This window comes from Neodiprion virginianus, chromosome 5, assembly GCF_021901495.1.
Source record: "Neodiprion virginianus isolate iyNeoVirg1 chromosome 5, iyNeoVirg1.1, whole genome shotgun sequence".
Classification (NCBI taxonomy): Eukaryota; Metazoa; Arthropoda; class Insecta; order Hymenoptera; family Diprionidae; genus Neodiprion; species Neodiprion virginianus.
In genome coordinates this window covers 32,668,099-32,685,370 of record NC_060881.1, presented here as the reverse complement: position 1 = coordinate 32,685,370, position 17,272 = coordinate 32,668,099, and the positions used below count along the sequence as shown (strand labels likewise).

At 40.5% G+C, this 17,272-nt stretch overlaps 5 protein-coding genes across 9 annotated transcripts; 4 read left to right on the top strand and 1 right to left on the bottom strand.

Moving 5' to 3' along the window:
* The first annotated feature begins 356 nt into the window (after positions 1-356).
* On the top strand, positions 357-2,655 carry LOC124305117 (leucine-rich repeat protein 1). 2 transcript variants are annotated; one of them, XM_046764185.1, is made up of 6 exons: positions 359-750; positions 804-952; positions 1,155-1,691; positions 1,782-1,894; positions 1,959-2,147; positions 2,261-2,655. In XM_046764185.1, exons 2-6 carry the CDS (start codon positions 815-817, stop codon positions 2,478-2,480), a joined length of 1,197 nt encoding a protein of 398 aa, XP_046620141.1. In that variant the 5' UTR covers positions 359-750; positions 804-814; the 3' UTR covers positions 2,481-2,655. The 2 variants fall into 2 exon arrangements, with proteins under 2 accessions (XP_046620140.1, XP_046620141.1); XM_046764184.1 differs by having other exon boundaries at positions 357-952.
* Positions 2,656-2,783: 128 nt separating this feature from the next.
* On the top strand, positions 2,784-4,735 carry LOC124305123 (oligoribonuclease). The gene is made up of 5 exons (XM_046764197.1): positions 2,784-3,312; positions 3,621-3,688; positions 3,815-3,976; positions 4,061-4,281; positions 4,361-4,735. Exons 1-5 carry the CDS (start codon positions 3,144-3,146, stop codon positions 4,530-4,532), a joined length of 792 nt encoding a protein of 263 aa, XP_046620153.1. The 5' UTR covers positions 2,784-3,143; the 3' UTR covers positions 4,533-4,735.
* Positions 4,736-4,990: 255 nt separating this feature from the next.
* LOC124305120 (ribosome production factor 2 homolog) lies at positions 4,991-6,597 on the top strand. The gene is made up of 5 exons (XM_046764190.1): positions 4,991-5,176; positions 5,262-5,394; positions 5,478-5,917; positions 5,997-6,141; positions 6,228-6,597. Exons 1-5 carry the CDS (start codon positions 5,154-5,156, stop codon positions 6,444-6,446), a joined length of 960 nt encoding a protein of 319 aa, XP_046620146.1. The 5' UTR covers positions 4,991-5,153; the 3' UTR covers positions 6,447-6,597.
* On the bottom strand, positions 6,474-9,570 carry LOC124305115 (adenosine deaminase 2-like). Of its 2 annotated transcripts, XM_046764182.1 has the most exons (4): positions 8,512-9,570; positions 7,460-7,780; positions 7,123-7,207; positions 6,836-7,040 (listed from the first exon to the last, which is right to left on the bottom strand). In XM_046764182.1, exons 1-4 carry the CDS (start codon positions 9,348-9,350, stop codon positions 6,981-6,983), a joined length of 1,305 nt encoding a protein of 434 aa, XP_046620138.1. In that variant the 5' UTR covers positions 9,351-9,570; the 3' UTR covers positions 6,836-6,980. The 2 variants fall into 2 exon arrangements, with proteins under 2 accessions (XP_046620137.1, XP_046620138.1); XM_046764181.1 differs by having other exon boundaries at positions 6,474-7,207; positions 8,512-9,559.
* A 2,108-nt stretch (positions 9,571-11,678) lies between these two features.
* On the top strand, positions 11,679-16,174 carry LOC124305114 (adenosine deaminase 2-like). 3 transcript variants are annotated; one of them, XM_046764177.1, is made up of 4 exons: positions 11,679-11,792; positions 13,678-14,576; positions 14,881-15,207; positions 15,581-16,174. In XM_046764177.1, exons 1-4 carry the CDS (start codon positions 11,694-11,696, stop codon positions 15,987-15,989), a joined length of 1,734 nt encoding a protein of 577 aa, XP_046620133.1. In that variant the 5' UTR covers positions 11,679-11,693; the 3' UTR covers positions 15,990-16,174. The 3 variants fall into 3 exon arrangements, with proteins under 3 accessions (XP_046620133.1, XP_046620135.1, XP_046620136.1); XM_046764179.1 differs by having other exon boundaries at positions 11,703-11,748; XM_046764180.1 differs by having other exon boundaries at positions 11,733-11,792; positions 13,787-14,576.
* The last annotated feature ends 1,098 nt before the right edge of the window (positions 16,175-17,272 follow it).

The following is a 17,272-nucleotide window of genomic DNA, read 5'->3' as shown; positions in this document are numbered from 1 at the left end:
GTCGGACACAGCTGTGGAGCATTGTTGGACACGGTGTCGGATTCATTGCTGCCAATTTTTTAGTTAGAGATTTTATTTTCGACGCATAGTATTGTTCATATTTATTTATTAAATACAATGATCTACACGCGTTTCACAAATGTTTTTTTTTTCCTGGAGCGCTCAGTGTTCTTAGATTTTTCGTATAATGCATGAGCGGACTCTAGTGACTGAATTAAGAACCTCAAAGCGTTCCAACAAGCACCAAGGCACAGTGTTCGACCGGGTAACACAGTGTCACACTGTGTCTCCTTGCTGGAAAGCTTCCAAAAAGAATGCGGCCTTTGGAGACGAACATGCGAATAGTGAGAAAAATGTTAGTTTTGTCCAGAACGGTGTTTTCAGATACTGCATTGAAAAGCAGCGCTCTGATTCGCTATTGATGAGCGTTAAATATCCACTTCACCCATGTGACGAACCAATGACGGTGCTGCTTTTCCGACTGGCCGCGCTAGGCTTCGGAAAAGCGATGCGCTGATAGGCTATCGGCGAAAATGGAAAATTGTAATATAAGTATTTAAATACGTGATTGATTCAACAAGTATGTGATTTTATACCTATGTCACGCGCCCAGAGGTTTCTGATTGAAGTCTGTTTACAAAACATTAGGTTTTAGGCTATGATTTGACCTTTGCTTCGATGGAATGAATGAAAAAAGCGATCGAATAGGTTTAAGATAACGAAAGGCTAGGACTGCCGTACGATCGAAAAGTAAGTGAATCTAAAAAAATACAGAATGAGGTTAATTTGCACTGTCAAAGTAGATGCGAGTCGCATGTGTCCTGGAGCCATCCGGACCGGCATACAACGGCCGCGTGCTTCTACTTTGTCCTTCGGACGGCGGCCAAACCACAAGGACGAAATATGCCTGCTCCTGCAGTCCGCTCAGGACACAAAGGGGATGAGGTATAATGTAAGATATGAGATCCCATTACTCAACTTTAATAAAAGAGAATTTCTGATGCATGTTTTAGTACGATAATTCAGCTTCGGTTTTACAGCTAAGATTTTACAACATCGCATACTAGAGCTGAATTACGACCAATGTACTGAAACTGTGCGTCAACAAAATTTTCACATAGTGAATGTAATTGATACCATTATTACTTATGCAGGTGGTTGGCAACATAGTGCATATATTCACAAAATTTATCAACGAAGGAAAATGCACAATACGTTTAAAAGAGCCGGCTCATGACTTGATAATTCAAGCGGACGCGCTTCTACTGAAGAGCTTTCTGCGTGTCATCAAACTGGCCTTTGTCAAGAATTCCTTTGAGCCAGTGCTCAAAGTGCCAGTCCTGAACGAGAAGTACTTTCGGCCTAAGGTCCAGACCAAATGCTTTGTTACGACAAATGCAGAATACCCGACACTCCAGGGTTTTCCTCGTACCACTCAGCATCTCTCTATTGTCGATCTTCAGAAAAAATCTTTCGATCGTCAGATCCTTCGACTCAACCAGCTCCGCTCCTTAGACTTATCTAAGAACTGCATACGTAGCCTGCCTGTGGAGCTTGGCTCCCTTCCTAACCTTGCAGAGCTTTGCCTTGCTGAAAATCAGCTTGGAAAATCACCTCCCAAGTCATGGGCATGGTTGAACGGACATGCGATAAAAAAAAATTTGATCACCTTGGACCTTGGAAGAAATGAGGTGATTTTTTATTTTTTTTTGCAAGAAAAACTTTTTCCAGAGTCTCGACTGCTAGTGATTATTGTTTCTACACGTTTCTTACTTTTTCAGCTCAGATGGATACCGCCATATATTGGGAAATTAATTGCTCTACGGACACTGAGTCTCAATCATAACCTGCTTTCATCACTACCATTCAATATTGGCTTTTTGTCTAGTTTAAGGTGGGCATTCAAAGTATTCTTTAGGTGATTATTTATTTCAGGATATTTTGTGTCCCTTGTACAGATTCTTCAGTCTCCAGGAAAATTTACTTGACATGCTCCCTGGAAGCGTGCAACGATTACATTTAGAAACTATCGACGTTTCTGGAAATACCTTTAACCCGCAAGGATTCGAGGGATGTAAAATTGATCCGTATAAATTAGATGTACCTGACCTCGTCGAAATCGCGGCTAAGGCTGTTCTCAGATCAAGGTAAATTTATATTACAAATAACTAGAGGAATTAGTATTTGAAATATAAATCATCAATAAATATTCATGCATTTTTAATTAAATTATTTGCTAAATCACCAATTTTATTGTTAGACTGAGGTATGGCCCCGAGACAATACCCCGAGGACTTGTTAAATATCTCGACGAAGCCCTTTACTGCGAATGCGGCGAGGCATGCTTCAATTATCATCTTCGCTCCATTATAATGTTCGACCTTCGCGCAATTGCCGAAAAATGCGTGTTGTCAATGGATCCTCGCATTCCATTGCGATGCATTTTCTGCTCCGAACGTTGCAGGTATAGACGGCATTGACCGAAGATTAGCTGTATGTGTCTGTCTTGTTGACAAGATGATCTGGACTGGAGTCGTTCCGCCACCCTCTTCGTGTGTTCATTTACTCTGGTGAATTCACCACGAACTGTCGATAAATTTCTTACCGTATTGTTTTGTAAGATTTTTTGTCGCAACTAAAGTTTGATGTTGCGAGGTTTGGTTGTGATTTTTGTTTTTTTGCAAGCAGGCTACCTGGTGCGTTTTTTTTGTGCACATTTACCTTCGATTTCCCGCTTTTCAGAGATATTGACTTCTGTAATTTTAGTTATTTAAGAGTACAGTGTTGGCAACTTTGCTATATCAGCTGGCCTGAACCGTTTTTCATTGGCTAATCTAAGTGCGATTTTCCGAACATCTAGCTTCTGTTATTGGTTGAAAACTGAAAAGCAAACTCAGCGGTAAAATATAGAAATATATTTCGGTGGTACACGCCGATTGCAGCTAGTGAAATATATATTGCTAGCGGCCATCAGTGTGAATTCTTTACACTATGGCGTCCGTCATGTAATATGGGACGGCACATACGTAATATCTATACGTATGTATATACCGAAGTTTTCTCCTGATGTCTGAACGGTGCATTATCAACAACTCGAAATAACCTATAAGCCACGGGCTGATATTCTACTGTAAAAAACGCAAATGTATGTCATACAGCGCGGCCTACAGCGCTCCTTGCATGGCAAAGACTTCCTTTCAGCCACATGGAGCATGCTGCGCTATACTTTCGACAAATCCACTCATACGAGCAGGTGCGCGTCTCCAAGCGTAGACGAAGCATCCGCGCTGTTTTCCACTTCGGCATTTTTCGGTAAATAACATTAAAACAATGGTAGTTTCGTTATCGGTGAATTGTTGTCAATTTGTCGTGGCATTTGTCAGAATGTATTTTATGAATTATGTATTGTAAGAAATTTATCATTAATTTAGAAGAACGTTCTGAGTATGTTCAAAATAAAAAAATTTTGCAATTATTTACGCAATTTTATTTTTCACGTACTGCCATCTACAATTGAGTTGGCTCATATATTTTTCATAAAATCTCGTCTCACAGTTCTTCTAATGTAAATTTGCTATTAATATATTCAACAACGTATTTCATGTACCACATTATTTCAGACGCTGCTAACAAGAACAGCTCAAAAAAAATAACCATGGACGATCGATTGGTTTGGATTGATATGGAAGTATGTATTCCAAATTTACATATTTTATTTTACAAGAATAAAAACGCATATCTTGATCTCGTGTCAAATTTTTAGAGAAAAAAAAAATCACCATTCCCAGTCCACAACGATTTTCATCTGTTTCAGATGACTGGGCTAAACGTAGAAAAGTGCCACATAATGGAAATTGCTTGTCTCATCAGTGACTCCAATCTTAACATTGTTAGCGACGATTTCCATGTTGTAGTACATCAGCCAGACGATATTCTTGAGGCCATGAATGACTGGTGCATAGCTCAGCATGCCAAGGTAGTGCGGAGTAACTAGCAGAGAAGCGCAAGAATTCTCAAACAAAATAAGCATAGCAACCAATAAATGACTTTGATATTCCAGACTGGTTTGACCGCCGAGTCTCGCGCCAGTAAGGTTTCATTGCGAGAAGCTGAAGAGCTTACACTAGAATTTTTAAAGACCAACGTACCTGAGAAACTGTGTCCTGTAGCAGGAAACAGCGTGTGGATGGATCGGGTGTTCATTCAAAAGTATCTGCCTCTTGTACACAATTACGTGCATTACAGGATCATCGACGTTTCGACTATCAAGGAACTCATGAGGTGATTTGTCGATTTTCATTGCTCACGTTTTTTTATCATATTAATTAGTTATTGTTCTTCCTTTTATGTTACTTTTTAGACGATGGTGTCCTAATCAATATGCCCGTGTACCCGCCAAGAAGTTCAACCATCGAGCCCTTGACGATATTAAAGAGAGTATAAATGAACTCAAGTATTACAAATCTCAGTTATTTGATGTTGCAAATTTAACGCACATTCTAGAACGACCGGAAAATTCTGAGGGCCGATAACATTCACAGAATGTACATACATCGTTTATCTGCAATTAGAAATTGCAACAATATTCTTGCAGCAGTTAATAATCTGGTAATACAGTTAATTTAAATTCTGACGACAACAATTCTCTTTTATTTATTTACAGAGACAGAGTGATACAAAATTGAAACCACACTGTGTACATATATTCAATTTAAATAAATGAATTTTAAAATCCGATATCCTTAAGTTTCTGGGTATTTCTCTATAATTTGACAATAAAATTCATGATTTTCGAAGATTTCCAGCCCCATGGTTAATCTCAGAAAGTTTCAAGAATTTGAATGTTTCTCAATTATTTGGTCATTTCGATTTTCAGAAATACCACCAATTTACACCCGGAAATTCCGCGCTTCTCGTCTATTTTCTTTTCACATCAAGTTTCTATGAGTATACCGTTAGCTAGGCTAGACCCCTATGATTTGCGCATGCGCATGGTGAATCGAACGTGCTACACGTGTTTGAATGAAGCTAGGCCAGATCGTAACGTACAGTAACGTAATATAACCTCTAAGTACAAGAAATATATTAATTCTTAAAAATCTTGGTAAACTTGACCAGACATTGCAAGTGCCTGTGAATGTTAGTCTTGAAGGATGCCGGTGATACAAAGGGTCGTGTAAGTACGAATCGATGTTCAATCTGTCCCGGAAACTCGTGCAAGCAAATATAACCTATAATATATCGGATATTTTTTCTTTCAGTAAACCAAAAACACGGAAAGGAAAAAAGGCACTGCTGAGTAGAGAGCCCAAAATCATCGAAGATGCGAAACAAACTTTGTTCATTAAGGGGAGCCGTAGTAGCGAGACTCTCAACAGTTGCGTGAAGGATTTGGTGAGCACTAGCGTCACTACTTTTCTTATGCTGCTAATTTTCATCAATGGTTATGATTGTTGTCAATTTTGCATATTTCTCAGTACGACTTGAAAAAACCAGATGCTAGGATGATGCAGAAAAAAAACAATATTCTGCCGTTCGAGGACGTTACACCGTTGGAACAGTTTTCCAGAAAACTGAGCTCCTCTCTCTTTGTCTTTACTTCCCACAATAAAAAGCATCCCAATAGTCTCATAGTTGGTAGAATGTTTGACAACAGTTTACTTGACATGGTTGAGTTCGGGGTCCAGGAATACGAAGGTCTTGCAAAGTTTAAAGTAGATAAAGTTTCCATGGGGATTAAACCGATCCTCATCTTCAACGGCGAACTGTTTGAGCACAATCGGGACTATTCTAGGATCAAGAGTCTTTTAGTAGATTTATTCCAGCGTGATAATGTTGAGAATATCAGATTGCAGGGGCTTGAACATACACTCAGTTTCACCGCTATAGATAATAAAATACAAGTACGGAGTTACAGGTACGTTGTATGAAATGAGAAGATATTTTGAATTGTTCAGTACACCTTTCCAAACATCAATTTATCTCCAAACCCACAGAATACTTTTGAAGAAATCTGGAAGCAGGATACCCAGGATCGAGTTAGAGGAGATTGGTCCACGTATGGAGTTAATTGTAAGACGCACAAAATTGGCTTCTGATGACCTGTACAAGCAGGCATGCAAGAAACCCAAGGAACTCAAGGTAAGCTCCTATGTTCTATAACTTGTCTGCGGGTTTATCTTATTGCTGGTGCACGTATTATCTCGACTTTTTATATCCCTTAATAGGTCAAAAAGAAAAAGAATATTTCTAAGGACACTTTGGGCACAATGCACGGAAAGATTCATATGGGCAAACAGAGGATACAGTCAATACAGACAAGGAAAATGAAGGGTCTTAAGAAAACGATGGGCGAAAGGAAGGCTGAGCGGAAAAGGAGGTCAAACCAAGAGGATGGAATGGAAGCAAAAAGAAGTAGAACCGACGGTGATGCCGTCGAGGGATAATAGATGCAAAATTCGACACATACTTGATTACTTGTGTTAATTTCAGTGATTTAATACTGATCAATACTTGACAATTCATGAATACATCTTATATGTACTGGTATATAAGGAGCGCCAGTAAGAAAATAGAGCGTAATTATTTTTAAAATTATCACGAACGTCACAAAATTTGGCTTTTCTTAGTGCTCGTGTACGAGAAGTTACCCTTTAATCGGCCTTTCGGTCCGTTTCAGACGAGCTAGGTAACGTACACAAAGTGTTGAAGATATACTACTTGATGCTTCCCCTCCCCTGCCCCTCAATCTAAGGGATTGATATTTGCGTATCACGTGGGAACGAAGTCAACTTCGCAACTCCGTTTCGAACGCGATACAATCGAATATTCATACGTCATGTCTGTGATGAACTTCGCCCATTTTTCCGTCCATATTTCGTAAGCGCGGACCTTCTCCTCGTCTGGCATCGCGCTGTATTTTATAGAATTTAAGGCGAGCTGCTTCAGCGCCCGAATATCGGCGGAGCGTGACATTATGCCTACGAAAGCCTCGTAGAAGTCGTAGCTGAGACCGCGCGCGCCCCAAAGTCCAGGATCGTCTGCTGACAGAACGACAGGATAATCTCGAGCGAACAAAAAGCTTGCCGGATGATTTCGCATATCTCCAACTAGCGTGAGAACCTGGTTTGAGATCGGATTCACTTCGATTGCCACTTCACGCTCCACTGCCAGCTCTAAGACCCTCGGGTGCTTCAGCAATGCATATCTGAAATAATGGAAGAAGTCTTAAAGGCTGCTAAGGAAGGTTTAAAATGAGGTACTGTGACCTCAGCGAACGTTGAAACGAAAAAACGTAAAAGATCCCGTAAGAGTTACATCTTTGAGTTTCCTTCGTGGGATTAAACCGTTCGAGTTCCATGATGCTTACACGAAAGGTCCCATAGAAAAAAACCCATTGAAATGTAAACGTTCCAAAATCGATACACTTCTAAATTTATGTAGATAAAATTTATTTTACCCGTGACCGATTCTTGTCGCGTTGAGGAGGATAGCGTCAATCAGGTTTTCATCCGTGCTCAGACCGTTCCAATTTGTCTCACCGGCGTGGAGGAAGAGTCGGATGCTCGGAGAGACAGCCCTAAGCTTATCAACGAATCGGGCAAGCGGTTCACCCTTCTCCTCCTGGCCGACAAGGTCGAAACCTATCACGAAATCGGGGAATTCTTTCCGAAGTGCAGCAAAGGTGGTAAGATAATCATCCATCTGTTTATCATTCGCGTTTCTCAGAGGGGCATAAATTAGTCTAGTACCGATGAAGTCTGGGTGATCTTTGACGAACCTTGAAGAGTTGGAAACGGAAGTATAAGTAATGCGATTGTGGTTTGCAGCCAGCGTGCGACATTTTACTTGTTAGGGATGAAACTACCAGTGGTGATTTTTCCATAAATATGGAGGACTTGTTCAGGAAAAAAAAGTCTAAAATTGCACTTCATCTCCAATAACACACCCTTGATTTTTGTTCACAAAATTACCAAATGTTCTTGGGTCAAACTTTAATTTCTAAAATGATTTCTCTGCATCGGCATATGTCGTTGCTGAATTATCACCTCTGACAAGGTTTTAAAATTTCTACCCTTAGCTGCAGAATACATCACAATTCTTTGAAAACTAATAGAACGTGTGTTATTGGAGATCAGATACAACTTTATACATTTGTCTAGCAGCATAAGTGCGTTTTTAACCATTGCAGTTTTCTTTTTTGTTCGGCAGAATGGTCGTTTAAAGTCTCAGCGTTACTATTACGTGAGACTTTACGACGTGAGGTAAAGATTGCAAGTTATAGCCTTGTAAGAACCATGAAGATGAAAAAAAATGGATAAAATTTGTTTCTCACACGTGGATGGCTGGGAGAATGTAAAAAAAAGTTAGCATCTTATTTCGAGCAGCACTAAAACATGGAAAAGGTCGAAGTCTAAACGGAGTGAGTATCAACCGTTGGTCGAAACGTTGTGGAATGCCCTATAGACACCATATATTTATAATGGCGTCATAATTCTGGAAAAATCCTACCGTTCGGTCGTCTCCTTATACAGACGAGCAACCTCGATAGGGCCATATTGGTTCCCGTCAAGATCATAGAGAGTAGGAAGAGTGCTGCGCAGCTCGAGATAGAGTACATTGTCATCATAAAGCTCGGAAAGTCCTTGATAGTAGTAGTCTTCGTAAACGGGCAAGTAAGTGAGCATTGGTTCGATGGTAATGAAGATATTTTGAAATGCGATCCAGGCAACGTTTACGTTTGGATAGGCTTTAGCTGGGTCAGGGACTATCATGGTCATGGCCTGACGAATGCGAGTGTCAACTTCATCTTTTATGCTGCTATTCGCTCTGAGATCTGCGAGCAGCTCCCATCCTTCGGAAGAAGCGCACGTAACTTTCTTGTCCGCCACACGGCGGAACCTGAACTGAAATGAACCGTCAGCGGGTCGACAAACGTAGAGATCGTCGCGGAAGGTGATGTTCTCGAAGACGAAGTCGGCCGAGGTGAGCGCCGTATCGTGAATATGGAGTGCGGCGCCCTTCGGCATCTTCTCGATGATCTGGAAGGTCGAGGAACCCCGAACCTCGTCGACAACCGTGAGAAAGTTCCGAGCCGGCAAGAAGCTGCTTGGGTCAACGAAGCCTTCGTCTACTTCCTCCTCCTTTGCCGCCATTAGGATGTTGTTCGCTGCTCGTTCTCCGTACTCGAAATGCATCCGCCCACCCAGCGAAACCTGAGACTCCTCGATCAGGAATCGACTTCGTTGTGCCCAGTAGTTGTCATCGGAACTTGGCTCGGAGGCCGGCGCCCCTGTGCTCGTGCCGATGAATATGCAGAGCGAAAGACATCGCCACCATAGTCCATTCATCGTTGTTCAAGACCTGCAGTCGGATTCGCAGAGATAAGGAGAGACCGGAGGTTGAATTCCTTCGTCGGTAAACGCTCGACGGCAACTGAGCCCCCGGAGTCCAACGGTTTGTTGGTTTTGACCACTGACTCGTGGCCTTGGCGCCGCATCCAGCTAGCTAAAATATCAACGAATCGTTTTGTACGCGGGTTATACGCGATGCTTCGCGCAACACGGGTTTGATTAAACATCTGCTCATATCTCCCGAGCACGCTAAAGTCTAATCAGAAGAACGATAGCCGTTCGATCTTGACGTATGATCTATGGACGTAATAATTTTGTATGCTGTACATGTAATCTTGATGTCTTTTTTATGCTGTACACGTCAACGTGCCAATTGTAGGACGTTATTGTTGATCGGTTCACGATAATCGACATGTGGCAACAATTCTGTCATGATTAACAGTGTGGGCTATTTGCGTATTTTCGCAAACTAAGGTATGTGCTAATGTTGTCGCTATGTCTTGTATACATCCTCCCCCCAGTGACGCTGAAAACCCAAACAGATGGTGCTGATACAGTCCTACGTATGCATATAAACCGACTGCCCACTCGCCAATAGCGCCTACGTTTTATGCCTATGCTCACAGCTAGTCCATGGGTGAAAAAACGAGCGAAATGCTTCTTTCGGATTTAAAGTTGAATGTCGCAACCCTGGCGGATCCGGTTCCACCGTGTTATTACAGTGTTTTTTCAGTGGATCCTAAAATCACTGATCTTAGGCAATCACTTAAATTCCACTCAATTCTTCGGTGTAGTTGTGATATTTTTTCACTGCAATTTTATAATACTTTCTAATTAAAATAAAGTGGTGTCACTTTTATACCTGTAAAATACAATTATTTTACAAATTAGGCAGATTTTGAATGTTTTGTAGAAATAATTACTCTTCCTTTAAAAATTACAAATAAAATTTCATGATTAATATTGGTGATTTTTATATTTGCTAAATTAATGATTGATTATCGAAAATTTTTATCTCGGTGATTTTTCGGTGGAACTTGGTATGCTTTCAATGCACTTACAATGAAAATGCAGTGTAAAAGAATTCTCTATTCCATCGTGAAATCTAATCATAATCGAAGTGAAATCTAAAAATAAGTGTAAAGTTTAGTTCAATTTCAGTGGGACGGAATCCTTGAGAGTTCAAAGTATGAGCGGATAATTCCGATATTCAGTACGCCTACAATACACTCGAAGAAGAAATATCGAATTTAAATTTGGGTGAAACAGTAAATTCCCGATAGGGGCCGTCCATTAATCACGTGATCTTTTTTTAAGCATTTTTCAACCCCCCCTCCCCCTTGGTGATACGTGGTGAGGTTTAAGACTATCCCCCTACCCCCCACCCAGCATCACGTGTATTTTTAGTATCTAAAAAAAATCTAAAATTTTTCAGAATATCTTAGAATATTATCCCAAGTACAGATATAAAATATAATCTGATTTTATTCTGATATTAAGGACCATGATAAAAATGTCTAGATAGAAAGGTTAATAATGAAAAAATAAATACACGTGATATCTTATTACACCCCCCCCCCCCCCTTTTGACATTTCGTGATTTTTGTCAATCCCCCCCCCCCCCTTCAAGCCTCACGTGATTAATGGACGGCCCCATAGTGTATTTAAATAATATAATAAAATTACAGCGAATGGGGATATTATTTTTTTTTGGTAGAGTTGAATGATATAAAATTATGAATAATGTACGAATATACTAATAACCGATTTATTAATTTCTTACACTACTCTTCGGCAAATGATATTTGATTCGTGACGACTCAGATGATAAGACGACTAAAGTGCGTTCAGTATTTGCGTATGATGCGTATGATTCTTCGAAATGGATATCGAGGAAAGCGGCCATTAATCACGTGAGGCTTGAAAGGGGGGGGGGGGGGGGGGTTGACAAAAATCACGAAATGTCACAAGGGGGGGGGGGGGGGGTGTAATAAGATATCACGTGTATTTATTTTTTCATTATTAACCTTTCTATCTAGACATTTTTATCATGGTCCTTAATATCACAATAAGATCAGATTATATTTTATATCTGTACTTAGGATAATATTCCAAGATATTCTGAAAAATTTTAGATTTTTTTTAGATACTAAAAATACACGTGATGTTGGGTGGGGGGTAGGGGGGTAGTCTTAAACCTCACCACGTATCACCAAGGGGGAGGGGGGGTTGAAAAATGCTTAAAAAAAGATCACGTGATTAATGGACGGCCCCAAAAGCAAACTCGTCGCCTGTTGAGGTTATCGCCGGAACAGATATAAATACCGAACGCATTAACATATGGTCAAACTGACAGACTGTTTGTTAGTTTTAGACTTGGAGGCGTTTTGTCACAGTGAGTGGAAAGAGAATGATATGGATTCGTCAATTCCTCATAAGGTAAGTGTACCAGTTATTGATCCTGTCCCAATTACTGATATTTTTTGGTTATATTGGTTTGATCCTCAGTTCTAAAAGTACGAAAAAAATTATTTATAGTGTCTAACCTTCTAGCAATTGGTTTTAGTCATCGAGAAATTCAAAATTTGTGTCGTCAAGTTATAATTTTGGATGATAAAAGGATCCATAATTGGATCTAAACGTGTCAATAACCGGTACACTTACTTCACGTAGAACAATTTAGTCGAACTTTGGTAGAGAATTTCAAACTAGCTTCCAAGCGGTGAAGCACTCGTAAATCATGATTTTTTAAAGCCAAAATAAGTTGGAATAAGTCTAGCTTTTATTTACCAAGTACTGCTTAACGCTTTATAGCGTATTTCCTTTCTATTTAACGTGTCCTTAGTACGATAAGAAGAAATTCATGTATAAATAAAATTGTGCCAAATCGATCGGTAAGAAGAAAATCGCGGCGAATAACTGTGCAGTTCCGTGCAAACGTGAAAGAATCCAAAATAAATTAAAATAAACGACGGCTAAGGACAAATAGCGTTCGATAGCATTTGAATCTCTCCGCGTCTCTCAGTGTTCGTAGAGCGTAGGGAAATATCGGAATATTCGGGCCTTCTGCGGTTTTATTTTCGAAAAATTCAACACAAGATTTGATTTTACTAACCAAAAAAACCCCACGACACAAGTTATGTTAAAATTGGCATTTTGGCCGCACATGCCAGCGACCATTTTTGCAAAAATTGTTTGTCCACTACTAACGCGATTTTCAATAAATTTTCGTCCATTTCGTTTTTAAATAATTCAACGTATGATTCGTAATCACTGACTTCAAAAACCCCTCTACATGAATTTACTTGCGAATTCACGGATGCAATTTTTGGAAAAGTTGTCAAGAGTCGTAATCAGCGTCCCTAACAATCTAGGGATACAAAAGTTTACAAAAATTCGACACAAATAATATATCGTGTAACAAGGAGGCTCCGTCTTTTTGATCCGAGCATTATAAGCTTGCAATATGAGCCGTAAATGAACACGTATGTGAGCCGAAAGCGAGTATTCTAATTGTGCAAGCCGCAGTCGAATATTGCGAATACACGAGGCGAAAAAATCTTTGCCTTCTTTTTGCACACGATTCGTTATATAATATGAGTGTGTTACGCGTTTTTTCACAAAGCACGAAATTGAGGTTATGGTCGCCAAATATCAGAATTCTTTGCGACAGCGCGTGCGCATGCGCTTCAACTTGTAGGGGTTAACAGTGGCCTTTTTTCTACTCCGCGCATGCGCTTTCGCAGACTCACTTTATCGTTACAGAAACGGATACTTTGTGTATGGAAAACTAGAAAAATAAAAATTAATCTCTTTCTTCTGCAGATGCATTCAAATGAATTAATATGATCGAAAGGAATAAAACAATTGTAGCATGTCTATTATACAAGTGAATAAATAATATTGCACGTATTGTATACAGAGAATAGTATTAACGAACGTATGAGCTATTCGAGAGATAATCCTCGGTTGCTAAGGGAAAAATCACTTGAGTTAGTCCGACTTACGCACATATAGCGGCACAAGCGTTGACTAACGCCTCGATAGCATACCAACCGACAAAAATCACACAAATGCTTCATAATTTAATAGATTTCAGCGGTGTAAATCTCGAAAAATCATATATATTACACCGTCGTATCAGGCGAAACGTTGTCTCAATGATTTCGAAGTGCTTTACCCCTCGCTAGCTTCCACTATAATTTTTCCATGGATTTTTACGTCTGATTTGAAATTAGCTCTGTTATTCCCATAGAGTATTTTTTTTTTCATTACTCATATTCACATCAGCAATTATAATAATTTACTGAATATTTTCGAACAGGTGTGCATATCCTACTCCTTCCTGCTGCCAAGCTGCTTGTGCACGCTGATGACAATCATGTGCAGGTTGCGATTTGTTTGTCTTTTGCTATTCATTTTCCGGAGCTTAGTCTCGAGCGAAGAATTGCCGACACTGCAATCAGGCCCCGATGCCGATTTATACTGGTCCCGTCGAGATCAAATCCTGGTTGAAGAGTCGCGGATTTCGCTGGGAGGGCAGCTGAATTTCGGATATGGAGAACGGGAAGCGAACGACGTCCTAATGGCGGCAAAATGGGCGGAGATCGATCGAGGGTTTCGTGACCCGTCAAGCTTCTTACCGGCCCGCAACTTCCTCTCCGTTGCCGACGAGATCCGACGCTCGCCGACGTTTCGGATGATCCAGGCGATGCCGAAAGGGGCCGCACTCCACGTCCACAGCCACGCGTTCGTCTCGACGGACTTTGTCTTCGGGAATATCACTTTCCGCGACAACCTCTACATTTGCCGACCCTCCGATGGCTCATTTCAGTTTGAGTTCCGTCGTTCGGGGGGCTCAGAAGTTACTTGCGCCTCTTCCAATGGATGGGAACTACTTGCAGAACTCAGGGCGAATGCGAGCATCGTGAAAGACGTTAACACTCGTATTCGTGATGCCATGATCGTCCCGGACCCCGCCACAGCTTACTGCGACATAAATGCTAGCTGGACCGCCTTTAGGAATGTCTCTAAGACCATTCGATCACTTCTCGTTTACAAACCCGTCTTAGAGGACTACGTATACCAGGGTCTTACCGAACTCTACAGAGATAATGTTTTTTACATCGAGCTCCGTATTACTTTCCAAAACCTTTATGATCTTGACGGGAATGTATATGGCCCCCTCGATATAGTTAGATTATACAAAAACACCACCGACAGGTAGTATTATTTGAAATGTTCAGATATTTGCATTTACATATTCTGATTAGCTCTCTGACAGTAAAAGAAGGACCACTGCGAAATCCTTTTTAATAATTATTTTCCGCGTAAAAGTACAAAGTCATGTGGAGTACCTATAAGTTTCAAAGGTTATTATACTGCCGACGAGTAACTCTTCATCGTCGCAATCGTTTCACTGAATCACTTCTCCGAAACAGGTCCTTCTTTCTAAGTTGGAACGACAACTTCAAAGTATACTAACTGTGTACTGCAACCACATCACGTCCTTTATTATTGTTCAAAGGTTTATCAGGGATCACCCGGACTTCGTCGGTGCCAGACTAATCTTCGCTCCCAGGAGATCTGGTAGTGAGGCAAGGGAGCAAATAAAACAGTACTTTGTCACCTTTGCCGCTGTTCAAAAAGAGTTTCCAGATTTTGTGGTCGGCTTTGATACCGTTGGTCAAGAGGACACAGGTCACCCTCTAACATGGCTTCTCAAAGAGCTCAGAACCATTGCTCCGAGCACTCGATTCTTCTTTCACGCTGGCGAGACAAACTGGAATGGTCTAAGCACCGATGGAAACCTCATTGATGCTGTTCTTCTCAACACGACGAGAATCGGTCACGGGTAACAAAGTTATTTGCTCTACAAGAACTTTGAAGTTCGCAAGTTGGTCGAACTTGTGCCAATGAGCGTTCTCTTTATGGGAATTTTGCGTTAGTGATACGTACAATATTCCCAACCGGGTTAACCCTTTCTGTCACAGAAGCCACTATAGTAGCACACTTGTTTTTATCATTTTTTTATATTCAATGCAAAATCCTGAATTTTTTTGCATTTTCAAAACTGACTGCCTGATTGAAAGGGTTAATACAACGAGAAAAATTCAAATGTACCTTTCTCACTGAATCTTTTTTTGTTTTGTTTTAATGTTTGTAAGGTCATAGTTTTTGATCGATACTTTTCTTGGTATTCTTTAAGAATTCTTCCATCATTTCAGATTCGCCGTATCGAAGCACCCGAGGGTATTAGAACTGGTAGTGGAGCGTGAAGTGGCGATCGAAGTGAATCCGATATCGAACCAAGTCCTTTGTTTTTGCGGTGATATGCGGAATCATCCCGCAAGCTTCCTATTCGCTCGAAACTACCCGGTCGTGGTTTCCTCGGATGACCCTGCGATTTGGGGAGCATCCGGTCTTAGCTACGACTTCTACGAGGCTTTTGTCGGCATCATGTCGCGCTCCGCCGACATTCGAGCACTTAAGCAACTTGCCATAAACTCCATAAAGTATAGCGCGATGCCAAATGAAGAGAAGAACCGTGCTTATGCAATTTGGCAGGATAAATGGGCGAAGTTCATCACAGACTTGGGTCAACGATCAGGAGCCCCGATTATTACACAGACATAACTTCCTGGCCGTTCCATTTTTAGTTCAATCGTCCACCACAGATAGCAATTCTGCGAATTGCAGCCAAACTGTTTTCGTTCTCGGGGTGGCGTGAGACATCAGACCGACATCATTTCACGGTATTAACCCAACACGCGGCGTCAATAAGTTTATATGTATACTAATTATTTTACTAATAAAACCGAATACCTGTAAATCCATATTCTGTACCTCAGATTCTGCATTTTAACTTTTCGATAGTCAGTCTAAAGAGTTCAGAGGTGCCGATGCGTATTAGCGTTCTCGGAATACTCGACATGGATTTTTGTAACGAATTATCCATGGTAAGTGCGTGTCGGTAACCGGCAAGAACTTACCATCACGTAAGCTGTGGGTAATGTAGAGCCAATCTGCCGTACCGTGGTATCGTTTTTTCACTTACAGATAGACACGATAAATTAGCATCTAACGACAAGTGTCTTTTTTTCTTGTAGGTCACGGTCGATAAACCGTATTTTGAAACTATCAATCGAATTTGAAATTTATTAATCGCATTCGTTAAACATGTGTAAAAATTGTCACGCAGACTGGGATAAGCAATAATCAATGAATATAGGTTGAAAGCGAAATTTACCGTACCGAGGTCGGACGGTTTTTCACTTACCGATAGACACAGCAAATGAGCATCTAATGGTAAAGTGAAATTTTCATTTTCTATAGGTTACGGTTGACGAACCGTATTTCGAAACTATCAATCGAATTCGAAATTTGTAAACACATTTGTTAAGCACATGTAAAAATTGTCCCGTAGACTGGGCTGAGTAACAAGCAATTACTATACGTCGAAACTGATTTCAAGTTGCGGGACTCCTGTATTTAAAGAAAACTTTGAGGAGAAACATCGTCCTACCGTCTTGGGGATACTGCATTTTCAATGAAAGAAAAGCTGAAGAATAAATGCCTGCGAAATGCAGAAATAAAAGGTCTGAGACAGTGTGCGGCATTCGAAGCAAGTCGGCGAAGGGGTGAGAAGGGTTGTAATATCCGGTGCGATCCCAGCCCTCTAATTTTCGAGTAATTATACATTTTACAGTCTCTCAGTCTACTTTTCTTCATTTACGCTCGTCTCCCTTCTACGCAGCTCCTATAAGCACAATGATTTATTCTTCATAGTTCTATCCAGATTCCCTCCTTTATTTTTTACAACCCAACCTAATATAATTTTCAACACTTTCACCACTTCTCGGATTAAAATTTTTCTATGAAACAATAGAATAATTGTTAGACTTACCTGAATGTAAATA